This window comes from Aquarana catesbeiana, linkage group LG03 (genome assembly GCF_042186555.1).
Source record: "Aquarana catesbeiana isolate 2022-GZ linkage group LG03, ASM4218655v1, whole genome shotgun sequence".
Taxonomy (NCBI): Eukaryota; Metazoa; Chordata; class Amphibia; order Anura; family Ranidae; genus Aquarana; species Aquarana catesbeiana.
In genome coordinates this window covers 584,583,994-584,597,991 of record NC_133326.1, presented here as the reverse complement: position 1 = coordinate 584,597,991, position 13,998 = coordinate 584,583,994, and the positions used below count along the sequence as shown (strand labels likewise).

The window sequence follows — 13,998 nt, the reverse complement described above, 5'->3', positions numbered from 1 at the left end:
AAACAATCCTCAAAACAGAAAAATATATACAGATGAATTCAACGTTGTGTAGCACCAGAAGTGAGACTGCTTTTTATAGTAATTACTTGGGGGGAAAAAAATTCTAATCTCCATAAAAAGAGAGTTTTGCAGGAATTGTGATTTCCAGTGTACATCTTCTACCCCCCAATCTATCGACGAGAGAGAGAGAGGTTTCCACCTTTTTTAATGTGACTATGAACTGTACAACAAACTACAATCTTTTAGGTGGAGGGAAGTAAAAATAAAAAACTAAAATCATATGGTTGCATAAATGTGCACACCCTTAAACTAATACTTTGTTGAAGCACCTTTTGATTTTATTACAGCACAACATCTTTTTGGATGAGTCTATCAGCATGGCACATTTTGACTTTGCAATATTTGCCTACTCTTTTGCGCAAAACACTCTAAATCTGTCAGATTGTGAGGGCATCTCCTGTGCACAGCCCTCCAGATTTTCAATCTGATTTAGGCCTGGGCTCTGGCTAGGCCATTCCAAAATTTTAATCTCTTGGTGAAGCTATTCCTCTTGTTGATTTGGATGTATGCCATGGGTCGTTGTCATGCTGAAACTTGAAGTTCCTCTTCATGTTCAGCTTTCTAGCAGAAGCCTGAAGGTTTTGTGCCAATATTTATTGGTATTTGAACTCCCTCTACCTTGACTAAGACCCCTGTTTCAGCTGAGGAGAAACTGCCCCAAAGCATGATGCTGCCACCACCATGCTTCACTGTGGGTATGGTGTTCTTTTGGTGATGTGCAGTTTTTGGTTTTTGGCCAATCATAGCTTTTGAAATTATGGCCAAAAAGTTTTTAACCTTGGTTTCATCAGACCATTTTTCCACTTGCTTTTGGGAGACTTGCAAAATGTAGCCAGGCTTGGATGTTTTTCTTAACCACTTCAATACTGGGCACTTTCACCTTACTGCCCAGGTCAATTTTCAGCTTTCAGCGCTGTAACATTTTGAATGACAGTTGCGTGGTCATGCAACACTGCACCCAAATTAAATTTTGATAATTTTTTTTCCCACAAATAGAGCTTTCTTTTGGTGGTATTTGATCACCTCCTGCGGGTTTTATTTTTTGTGCTATAAATAAAAAGATCAACAATTTTTTGAAAAAAAACACTTTTTTTTTTTTTTTTTTTTTTTTTTTTTTTACTTTTTTTGCTATAATATCTCAAATTTACTATTTTTTTTTTTCTTTTTTCTTAAATATACTTTTTTCTTCAGTTTAGGCTGATTTGTATTTGTCATAAAGCTTGGAATAGTGGCTGATTCATAATGCTGGGACAAACACTGTTAGGAGACACTGATGTCATCAATTCCAGCTACCTGTCTGTTGTCTGCTAAAATGTGTATTGTAAATAAGTCTCTAGCATGGGATCTAAGAGTCATTAGATCCCCATTGTTTGTGTTTAATTAACTCTGCTATTGTGATACTGTTGATTGGATTTTCTGAACTACAAGACGGCCAGTCTGGCCTAAAGGTCATGTCTGAGTCATCTAGGCTGTCTAAAGGGATTAGTTCATTAGCTCATGTTAATTAGGTTACAGCTGTATTGTTAGAGTAATATGAGCAGGAGGTCTGCACCTCCACTTTTAGTGTATAAAAGAGCTTGTATTGTGCAATAAGAGATTCCTGTTTGAACTTACATACAGCCTGCCTGGTGTTTGTTCTGAGCTATCACAACTGGGTTAGAACGGCACATAGCTGAAGTTCTAATCCCGGAGCATTGGATGACCGAACCATCGGACGTTGCAATCTGATTTAATTGCTGCAGAGGAGTGTCGGGAGAGTGGAACCGAGCGAGCAAGAGGCTCATTACAGTATTCTTCTACATATTTTTGGTAAATGTTGTCAGGACTGCGACATTGCGGTGGACAGATCAAGCACTTTTGACACTATTTTGGGACCACTGACATTTATACAGCGATCAGTGCTATAAATAGCCATTGATTACTGTAAAAATGTCACTGGCAGGGAAGGAGTTAAAACTAAGGGGTGATAAGGGGTTAAATGCGTTACCTAGGGAGTGGTTCTAACTGGGGGAGGAGAGTGATCAGTGTTCCTATATACTAGGAACACACGATCTGTCTCTTCTCCCCTGACATGACTTTGATCTGAGAGTGCTGTAATGGTGGTTTCCAGACTGAACCTCAGCAGTAGAGTCCTCCACATCAATCATCATCACCCGCTCCGTTCTCAGCAGCTCCGCTGTTTGCGGTGCAGTCTGGGTACTTCCGGCTAGTGACCCAAGCAAGCTATACACACAGCCCGACTCTCTCCTGTCCTGTCACTACTGACCCAGTAGTCAGTAGTGACAGGAGAGTCTTGGGCAGACAGTACAAGTACAATACAATTCAATACAGGAGGAATCAGAGGGCCCTGCTCGTTAGAGCTTACAATCTAGGAGGGAGGGTCAAGTTATACAAAAGGGTAATAGCTGTGGGGGATGAGCTAATGGAGAAAATAATGCAGTTGTTAGATGGAGGCAGGATAGGCTTCTCTGAAGAGGAAAGTGTTCAGGGATCGCCTAAAAGTGGATAAATTTGGAGACAGTCTGACAGATTGGGGTAGGGAATTCCAGAGGATGGGTGAGGCTCGGGAGAAGTCCTGGAGGCGGATATGGGAGGAGGTGATGAGGGAGCTAGAGAGCAGGAGATCTTGGGAGGAACGGAGATCCTGCTGATGCTTTGCAAGCTCTCTGCGGTCCATGGCTTTTGCTGTAGGATGCGACTTAGGCTACTTTCACACTGAGGCGCTACAGCGCTAGAATTAGCGCCTGCATAGCGCCTGTAAAGAGCCTCTCCTGTCTCTCCAGTGTGAAAGCCCGAGTGCTTTCACACTGGAGCGATGCGCTTGCAGGACGGTAAGTTCTGCAAGCAGCATCTTTGTAGCGCTGTAGGAGCTGTGTATACACTGCTCATAAAGCGACCCTGCCCATTGAAATCAATAGGGCAGCGCCAGCAAAGCGCCGCTGCAGCGTGTTTTAAAACGTCGGTAAAGCGGCGCTAAAAATAGCACCGCTTTACTGCCGACGCCCGCCCCAGTGTGAAAGTAGCCTAAGAAATGTCAGGAAAGACCTACTAGAACAGCTGAACTTTATTTGGGGTTAATCAGAGGCACTTTAAATGATGGCAGATGTGTACTGGCTTCTATTTTAACATGAGTTTTGAATGTGATTCCTTAATTCTGAACACAGCTTTATCCCCAGTTATAAGAGGGTGTGCGCACTTATGCAACCATATTATTTTAGTTTGTTTTTTCAATTGAGTTGTACAGTTTATAGGTCACATTAAAGGTGGAAAAGGTTCTGATTTATCTTTGTCTAATTTTTTTACATCACAGAAACCTGACATTTTAACATGGCTGTGTAGGCTTTTTATAGCGTGTGTGCGTGTATATATAAATATACACAGTATCTCACAAAAGTGAGTACACCCCTCACATTTTTGTAAATATTTTATTATATCTTTTCATGTGACAACGCTGAAGAAATGACACTTTGCTACAATGTTATGTAGTGAGTGTACAGCTTCTATAAGGCTCGGTTCACACTGGGGCGACTTGGGATCCGACTTGTACGCCCTCAAGTCGCCCCAAGTCGCCCCAGAAATAGTTTTGATGGGAGTTAACGCTAGTGTCTTAATAGACACTACTGAAGTCGCTCCGACTTCAGAGCGTACTCCCTGTATTACTTTGATCCGACTTGGTAGGCGACCTGTACCATAGAAATCAATGGAAGTCGCCTCCAAGTCGGATCTCTCTGTAAAGTCAAGCGACTTTGCAGGGAAAACCCCTCCCTCCCCCCCTCCCTCCCAGAGAGCTGATTGGCCACAGGCGAAGTCGCCTGTCATGGAGGCGACTTCAAGTCGCCTCGTAATTTGCCGAAGTCGCGTCGGAGTTGCGTCGAAGTCGCGTCGAGGTCGCGTCGAAGCCGCCGTGCAAAGTCGCGCTAAAGTCGTGTTGCCCATGTGTGAACCGACCCTAACAGTGTAAATTAGCTGTCCCCTCAAAATAACTCGCCACACAGCCATTAATGTGTAAACCACTGGCAACAAAAGTGAATACACCCCTCAGCTTCGGTTCACACCAGAGGCGGCACGACTTGCAGGTCGCCTCACCGAGGCGACCTGCACACGACTGCCGGGGCGACTTGCAAGACGACTTCTGTATAGAAGTCTATGCAAGTCGCCCCCAAAGTAGTACAGGAACCTTTCTTCTAAGTCGGAGCGACTTGCGTCGCTCCGATTAGAACGGTTCCATTGTACAGAACGGGAGGCGACTTGTCAGGCGGCTAGGTCGCCTGACAAGTCGCCCCCGTGTGAACCGAGCCTAAGTGAAAATGTCCAAATTGGGCCCAAAGTGTCAATATTTTGTATGGCACCATTATTTTCTAGCACTGCCTTAGCCCTTTTGGGCATGGCGTTCACCAGAGCTTCACAGGTTGCCACTGGAGTCCTCTTCCACTCCTCCATGACGACATCACGAAGCTGGTGGATGTTGGAGACCTTGCACACTTCCCTTTGAGGATGCTCCCACAGATGCTCAATAGGGTTTAGGTCTGGAGACATGCTTGGCCAGTCCATCTCCTTTAGCAAGGCAGTGGTCGTCTTGGATGTGTGTTTGGGGTTGTTAAGTTGGAATACTGCCCTGCAGCCAAGCCTCCAAAGGGAAGGGGGATCATGCTCTGCTTCAGTATGTCACAGTACATGTTGCCATTCATGGTTCCCTCAATGAACTGTAGCTCCCCATTGCTGGCAGCACTCATGCAGCCCCAGACCATGACACTCCCACCACCATGCTTGACTGTAGGCAAGACATACTTGTCTTTGTACTCCTCACCTGGTTGCTACCACACACGCATGACACCATCTGAACCCAATAAGTTTATCTTGGTCTCATCAGACCACAAGACATGGTTCCAGTAATCCATGTCCTTAGTCTGCTTGTCTAACGCAAACTGTTTACGTTGTTTCTTTTGAATGCTTCCTTCTGGGATGATAGCCATGCAGCCCAATTTGATGCAGTGTGCGGCATATGGTCTGAGCACTGACAAGCTGACCCCCCCACCCCTTCAACCTCTGCAGCAATGCTCCCAAAGACAACCTCTGGATATGAGGCTGAGCACGTGCACTCAACTTCTATGTTTGACCATGGCGAGGCCTATTCTGAGTGGAACCTGTCCTGTTAAATCGCTGTATGGTCTTGGCCACCATGCTGCAGCTCGGTTTCAGGGTCTTGGCAATCTTATAGCCTAGGCCATCTTTATGTAGAGCAATTCTTTTTTCAGATCCTCAGTTTTTTGCCATGAGGTACCATGTTGAACTTCCAGTGACCAGTATGAGAGGGTGAGAGTGATAACACCAAATTTGCACCTGAGACCCTGTAACACTAACGAGTCATTTGACACTGGGGAGGAAAAATGGCTAATTGGGTCCAATTTGGTCATTTTTCACCTAGGGGTGTACTCACTTTTGTTGCCAGCGGTTTAGACATTAATGGCTGTGTGGAGTTATTTTGAGTGGACAGCAAATTTACACTGTTATACCAGTTGTACACTCAATACTTTACATTGTAGCAAAGTGTCATTTCGTCAGTTGTTACATGAAAAGATTATAATAAAATTATAAAAATGTGAGGGGTGTACTCACTTTTGTGAGATACTGTATATAGGTGTGTGTATATTATATTATATTATATATTACACACACCAAAAGTGCACTGGTCCAAATCATTTGGTGGAGGTGGGGGGGGGGGGGGGGGTTAGTGTGGGGTTGTTTTTCAGGGATTGGTCTTGGCCCCTTAGTTCCAGTGAAGGAAACTCTCTTAAGGCCTCAGCATACCATGACCCTTTAACAATTCCATGCTCCCAACTTTGTGGTGACAATTTGGGAATGGGCCATTCCTCTTCCAACATGACTGTGCACAAAGGAAGGTCCATAAAGACATGGATGATCGAGTTTGGGGTGGAGGAACTTGACTGGCCTGCACATAGTCCTGACTTCAACCTGATAGAAAACCTTTGGGATGAATTAGAGTGGAGACTGCGATCCAGGCCTTCTCGTCTAACATCAGTGCCTGACCTCACAAATGCACTTCTGGAAGAATGGTTAACATTCTCATAAACACACTTCTATACCTTGTGGACAGCCTTCCCAGAAGAGTTGAAGCTGTTATAGCTGCAAAGAGTGGGCCAACTCAATATTGAACACTACGGACTAAGACTGGGATTCCATTAAAGTTCATATGCGTGTAAAGGCAGGTGTCACAATACATTTGACATTGTGTACATACAGGTGCAGCAGCTGATCGATAATTAAGTCACTCCCATACAAATTCACTCTGCACATGGACACAAACGAATTACAAAAGGTAGTAGTTTAACCACTTCCCTACCGCGCATAGTGATATGACGGCGGCAGGAACCCTTTGTCCCTCCAGGCTGCCATCATATGATGTCTTTTACTTCCTGAGCCTCTAGGAGGCGCGCGCCCGCTGCTTCACTAGGCACCCGATGCGCGTGCCCGGCAGCCGTGATGTCTGCCGGGCACCCGCGCTTGCCCGTGAACACAGCAGGATCTGTGTGTATAAACATGCAGATCCACGTCCTGTCAGAGGAGAGGAGACCGATGGTGTGTTCCCAGTACAGAGGAACACTGATTGGTCTCCTCCCCTTGTGAGTCCCCTCCCCCTACAGTTAGAATCACTCCCTAGGATACACATTTAACCCCTTCCTCGCCCCCTAGTTTTAACCCCTTCCCTGCCAGTCACATTTACACAGTAATCAGTGCATTTTTATAACTCTGATCGCTGCATAAATGTGAATGGTCCCAAAATAGTGTCAAAAGTGTCCGCCGCAATATCGCAGTCACAATAAAAATCGCAGACCGCCCCATTGCTAGTAATAATAACAATAAAAATCCAATAAATATATCCCCTATTTTGTAGACGCTATAACTTTTGCGTAAATCAATAACCAAAAAAAAAGGGGGGTTTACAACCCCTTTAAGTTTGTTAAAATCCCTGCTATGTACATTGACCCAGTAGAGATCATTTTTTATTTATTTTTTGCCTTTTACCATGGTATAATATTCCAGAGGTAAACCGCATCTATCGCAACCACCCTCAGCAACAAAGTGGTAGTGTAAATGGACATTGTAAAGGTCAGGCATACAAAAATATTAAGGCATCTGAAAGTGTACAAATTAAGGCATTTGGAGGTAGGCTTTAACTTTTATATAGGGAAGAAACTTCAAGACTCTGGACAAGCATTGGGAAACCTAATGGTTAATTGGTACTATATGCAAAATGTATTTTTTATGCCCTGAATATTTTGTCCAGGAACGTTTTTTTTTTTTCCCCTATAAATCCATCATTTAAACCTTGTACAATGTGTCTTTGTAGAACACAGTACCTTTTTTATTAAGAGCTTATCCTCAGACAATCATTCCAAAGGGTTAAGAGAATTATATGTAGCTATGTCTTGCTTCCCCCAGCCTCGTGATGATGTCTGGAACTGGCAGATGAAAGCTGGGCTTTGTTATGGTCCAAAAAAAAAAAAAAAAAAAAAACCTTAAATGCAGCTGGCAGATTTAGATAAAGGAAATTGCCTTCTGATTGTGTTAAGAAAAGATACATAAGGTTATCCACAGTGAACACCTGGATGTATTGTGAAGCATTTCTCAGGTCCCAAGGGTGTAATGGTCTTGTTTTTACAGGCTAGTCAATAAAGACTGACTTCGCTTCCACATGTCCAGTTAAAGAGGGACTCCGGGCAAAATACAAAAGCTAATTGTCTGATTTTATTTTTTTATTTGTTTGCTCAGTTGATGGCAAAACCTTTTATAGCTGTGGGAAATTGAAGCCATTACAAATAGTACTTTTTGATACAATGCAGAATCTTCTCCATTAAGAAGTATATTAGCATTTTTAATATAAAGGGGATGTTGGGGATGTGGGCATTCCTAGGAAAACTGCATTTGCATGAAGACTGCTCTAGATAACCCCATGTGATGCTGAGCCTCCAAGAATAAAACTGAAATCCAACGAATGAAAGGGGTAGGCCAGGGACAGTCAAGCTGGGGAGGAAAGGTCTAGGTGGTGATTGATGTCCTCCAAGCAGGAAATGAGGAGGGCTCTATTTGACTTATTACAAGTTCCAATGTTCACCATAAGAAGCTGACCACATGCAGTGAAATTGGAATAAGTAATTTCAATGTGGTACTGGAGTGGCAGTGGATGTAAAGCTATGCATTCTACAACGATGTACATATTCTAACCCGTTTTCATTTCGATCACCAATGTCTGTGTTTGACACGGTGTCTCAAAGGGGTGGGGGGTGGTAAATCTCTGCAAAGTTCCACAAAAACCTTAAAACCCTCCCAGTTTTGGTGAGTTATGCCTTATTTTTTTTATTTATTATAGCAGTTGTAAAATATATATATATTTTTTTTTTTTTCATTGGGCAGTCTGGATACTTTTCCAGTATGTTCTGTGGCTCCTGGAAAGAGTCGAGCATGAATGTGATAGAACTGGAAATTCCGGATCGCAATATTGATGCAGAAGGTAAGAAGCTTGGAAATATATAAATATACTTTAACACCTAATTATTATTATTATTATTATTATTATTAATATTTTATTTTTTTCTTAATTCAAAATATGGTTATCACTGTTTACCCACCTTATTGGAGTTTATATGTGGTGTACTGAGACATAAGAATTGTAGCTTCATACCACTGTATGTCTTCATGCAGAGCCACAATATGTATTCTATTTAGGAAATGTGAGGAAGGTGCAGCGCTCAGAACAGTGGGATCCATATGCAAGCCTGTACTGGAATACACAGGATGGGTGCTTTTGGCTCGCATGTCCTCCAACCATCAATCAATAGTGCTACTTTAACAAAAAAGTTCAAAAAGTAGATCCGGCAACTCCTAAGCCCATGCAAGTTACTTTTATTTGTACATGACCGTGAGCATAAAACGAGGCCCTATGCATTTCGGGAGAAAGCCTTGATCACAGCCAGAGTTTTCTGATCACGGTCATGTACGAATAAAGTAACTTGCATGGACTTAAGAGTTGCCGGCTCTACTTTTTGTGCAGGTAGCACATTTATTCTATTTAGACAGTCTCTTCTGATATCTGGTTACTTGCCCTAAAACGTATATGACAGAAATGCGCACCTATGTGTGCTATATGCACTGCTGCATTCCTTGCATAGTGTCAAGAAAAACCCCAAAACCTGGCAGAAGCGACTTGAGCATGGCTTTAGACACTAAGCCCTCGTTGACACTGAAGGCGGGTTTGAAAAAAAAAATTTCAAACCCGCTTTTCAGTGCGAGTTTGGGGGCGATTTGAAAGACAACTGTGGGATTGTGCACAAATGTCTTTTGAAATCGCCCCCGAAGTCACCAAAAGTAGTGTAGGAACACTGGGACAATGTATTTGCCTGCAGTAGGCTGCAATTTGGCATGTGGTTTGACATATCAAATCGCTCTGATGTGGACGAGGCTGAGACTGGGTTCACACGTGTGAATTGAAGCTCCGTTTTCACAGCTAATTGACAAATTAGTTAAGTGTTTCAGATCAGTTTTTCATCAGGATCAGGTTAGGTTTACATCCCGATCAGGTCAGGATTTTCCTGTTCTGAATGACATGTGCGATGCAGAAGAGCCAGACTGCGCTCCACAGAAAACTGACAGGACTCTTTCAATTTGCACTGAATCCTCGCTCCAGCTGCATTGAACATATGCGAACAGGCACAAAGAAAAGCGATGTTGTTTCACGTCATGCAAATTGGATGCGGTTCAAAACGCATCCAATTCGCATATGTTTGAACCCAGCCTAAAAGTTCCCTTTCCCTGAAAATGCAATCAAGATCTTGAGGTTGCTCTAGTGCTCTCCAGGGTGTAACACGCTATATCCAATGCCTGATTTCCATTCATGCTAGCAGTTTAGAATTATTTTGTCTGTTTTAATGAAGCTGTAAAGAGATGCAGCTCAGTAACACACCATGAGATGCTGTAAAAGTAATTCAAAGTCTTTCTACAGTGCTTTTATGGTAAACTGACCAATTGTCCGTTTTTCTGTCCAGTGTTTTTTCTTCCTGTGGTTTCTATTTCAGTACCCACCCTCAACACAGACATCCTAATTTTCTGATTTATCTCAGTATTTCAGGATACTCGATTTTACACTTTGGTTCTAAAACTGCCAGCTTCACATCTTAGATTTTTAGTACTAATATTAAAACAGATAAATGTCTGTCTTGCAGCAGAAGTGGTGTAGTTAAAGTCCAGCAGATTGTAATACAGCTCTTGGTTGCATCATCTGTTAGCATTATTACACATTTGACATCTTGCATGGAGTCCCCACACTAATATGCATGCGCTTGTTTCTGATAAGTGACTTATGATGTGAAGAAGAAAACAGGGACTCGAAAGGGACTATGCATTTTAAAGCAGTTTTGAAATTGGGCAGTAGATGGCACTAGTATGGTGTTTTTAGATGTCGTTTCTCCTCCTGTGTAATGATTACAGCTGATCCTTATGTCTAGCCAAAAATGATTAACTTGGTTGTAAAGGCAGAAGATTTTTAATCTTAATGTACTCTATGCGTTGGGATAAAAAGGCCTTCTGTGTGCAGCAGCTCCCCTAATACTTGCCTGAGCCCTATCTCGGTCCAGCGATGTGCATGAGTGCCTCGGCTGTCCGGGACCCTGCCTCCTGATTGTCTGGGACACAGCAGCAGTGCCATTGGCTCCCGCTGCTGTCCAATCAGTCAGCCAATGAGGAGAGCGAGAGGGCCAGGGCCTAACCGTGACTCCATGTCTGAATGGACACACAGAGCAGTGACTCGGATGCCCCCATAGTAAGGCACTTGCTGTGGGGGCACTTGACAGGAGGGAGGGGCCAGGAGCTTCGGCGAGGGGCCCGAGAAGAGGAAGATTCAGACTGTTCTGTGAAAAACCATTACACAGAGCAGGTAAGTATGACATGTGTTTTCTTTTTTTTTTTGCTTTATAAACAAAATAAGAGTGACAATTTTGAAAAAAACACATTACTTTTTACATTTTGCTATAATAAATATCCCCCAAAAATATATAAAAAAACATATACTGTATTTATTGGCGTATAACACTCACTTTTTCACCCTAAAAATTGGGTGCAAATAGCGTGTGCGTGTTATACGCCAATACTTCAATTTTAGATGCCTCGGAGGGGACAGGGAAGGGGGTGGGATGAGCGCTGTCAGATTACATACAGTGAGAATCTCCTGTTTACTTGGAGGCCTCTGTAATAGGAAGTCCCGTCTCCTGGGCCGCCATTGGACCACAGTTCTGTCTATCATAGGAGATTCTCACTGTATATAATCTTTCGGCGCTCGTCCCGCCCCCCTCCCTGTCCCCTGTAGGCTGCAAATGGGCATCGATCAGGCTGCACTGATGGCAATGGTGAGGCTGCTGCATTGATGGCAATGGTGAGGCTGCTGCATTGATGTGGTCTGATGAGGTCGTATTGATGGCACTTGTGAGACTGCAGATGGGCATTGATGGGGCTGCATTGGTGGCAATGGTGAGACTGCAGATGGGCACTGACCCTTAAAATTAATGTGCGTGTTATACACCTGTGCGTATTATACGCCGATAAATACGGTATTTTTTTTCCTCAGTTTAGGGCGATCGTATTCTTCTACATATTTTTGGTAAAAAAAATCACAATAAGCGTTTGATTGGTTTGTGCAAAAGTTATAGCGTTTAGAAAATAGGGGATAGTTTTATGGCATTTTCATTAATAATTTTTTTTTTTTTTTTTTTTTTACTAGTAATGGCGGCGATCAGTTTCACTACACTGATCACTGCTCCCGATGACAGGGAGCAGAGATCAGTGACACTTGTCACTAGGCAGAACGGGAAGATGCTGGTTACATCAGCATCTCCCTGTTCGTCCTCTCTGTGAGGCGATCACGGGTATCCCCGCGGCGTTCGAGTCCGCGAGACCCGCGACCCGACTCACGGAGCTGCCGGTGCGCGCGCCGCCGGCAGCGAGCATGCAATGGCATGGCGGTAAATTCAAATGGACGTACCTGTAAGTCCATTTGCCCAGCCGTGTCATTCTGCCGACGTACATCAGCGTGCGCTGTCCGGGAAGGGGTTAAAGCGGCTCTTCAGTCATTTTTTCAACTTTCCATCTATTAAATCTTCTGCCCTTGTTTTAACTTTGGATAGTATTTTTTGTTTGTTTTTTCTGACAGTAAATAACTTTATACAGCCCACTTCCTGTTTCTTGTCTGGTCATTAGCCTAGGCTCATGATATCATGCACATCTCTGAGAGTTTGCCAGGAAGGGAAACGGCAAAGATGAGCCTGCAAAGATTGCTTTTATAAAGGGGTGGTAGGGGACGGCAGCATGTGTGAAAGAGGCTTTTGTGGTGACAGGTCCATGTTAAACCACAACGGGCTTGTTCTGTCTCTCATATACTCCTCCATTTATTTTGTGGACATATAGCTTGGTTTGAGACTGTGGGCATGCTATGGGAGATGGTTGGAGATTGCAGGCATGCTATGGGAGGTGGTCAGAGACTGCGGGCGTGCTACGGGAGATTATAAATAAACGGAAGAGGGTGCCACCAACTAAGTGTAGACATTAATTAAACCATGAAATTATCAAAAAATATATATATATATACACTCTTTGTATTTTAAGAGATCTGACCCATGAGACAGCAGAGATTTGCTGTGTTTGGTAGGGAGATGAAAAATAAAAAAATGTTATACTTGCCTGCTTCATCACAGTGGATTTGCACAGAGCAGCCCAGATCCTCCTCTTCTCTTGTGCCTCTTAACTGCTCCTGGCCCCTCCCTCCTGTCAAGTGCCCCCACAGCAAGCAGCTTGCTATGGAGGCACCTGAGCCAAGCTACAGCTCTGTGTATCCTGTCCCTCTCTCTCTACTGATTGGCTAACTGACTTTGACAGCCATTGGAGCCAATGGCGCTGCTGCCGTGTCTCAGCCAGTCAGGAAGGAGCGTTTTGGATGGCCGAGGGACTGGTGGACATCGCTGGACAGAGATGGGGCACAGGTAAGTAATAGGGGGGCTGCTGCACACAGGAGTTTTTTATTTTTTAGTTATTTTTTTTATCTTCATGCATACAATGCATGAAGATAAAAGACCTTCTGCCTTTACAACTCCTTTTAATGCTGAGCATGCATTAAGTCAAAAATGTACATTTTAGAACCACTTTAACACACTGGCAAATGCTAGACTCTTATACATTAGATTGCATAAAGCCCTGAGGTTCAACCTCTATCATAGGGGCACGTTCATCCCTTTAGTACTTATTGTGTAGCAGCCCATGCCTCTGCAAACAATAGTGGGAGTTTCCCTTAACTAGGTGCTTACAAAGTGGTTGTAAACCCCATTCATGAAAGTTGAACTAAGCACGTATATCTGTAGTGTTTACTTATCTCTCTCTCCAAAGCTCTAAGTGCTATTTTCTCTCTGGTGCTCTGTTCCTCTGTTTATCCTCATGAGTTACTTCTGACACACTCTCTTCGATAGTTTTTTGTTTAATAAATTTTTATTTAAATAGAGAAAATATATATATATATATATATATATATATATATATATATATATATATATATATATATATATATATATATATATATATAACAAGTAATATACACTCTTGGAAAAAAATGACATGGGTTCCAATGCTCGCAAGTTTACATCGTTTGTACAAAACCCAATAATATTTGCCCCTGGAAATACAAAGAGGGAGAGACTAGCAAAGTAGTAACTAACTAGACAGGGGCTTCCTTTTATGCGAGCATCTGAATCCAGGTATGAAAAAGAAAAGATCCAAAACGTTGCTTCAGTTAAAGAAAAAGACGAAAGAAGGGAGAAAAAAAAGAGATAACAGTAAAGGGGGTTAGAGAGGAATAGAGAATAGGGAGGAGAATAGATAAAGGAA

At 43.0% G+C, this 13,998-nt stretch overlaps 1 protein-coding gene across 3 annotated transcripts in view; it reads left to right on the top strand.

Moving 5' to 3' along the window:
* Nucleotides 1–13,998, top strand: part of GMCL1 (germ cell-less 1, spermatogenesis associated) — a 182,993-nt gene that overhangs the window by 51,771 nt on the left and 117,224 nt on the right. For all 3 annotated transcript variants that reach the window (XM_073622005.1, XM_073622006.1, XM_073622007.1), the window contains one exon: nucleotides 8,494–8,590. In XM_073622005.1, the coding sequence (XP_073478106.1) occupies nucleotides 8,494–8,590 (97 nt within the window). The remainder of the gene's footprint in view (nucleotides 1–8,493; nucleotides 8,591–13,998) is intronic.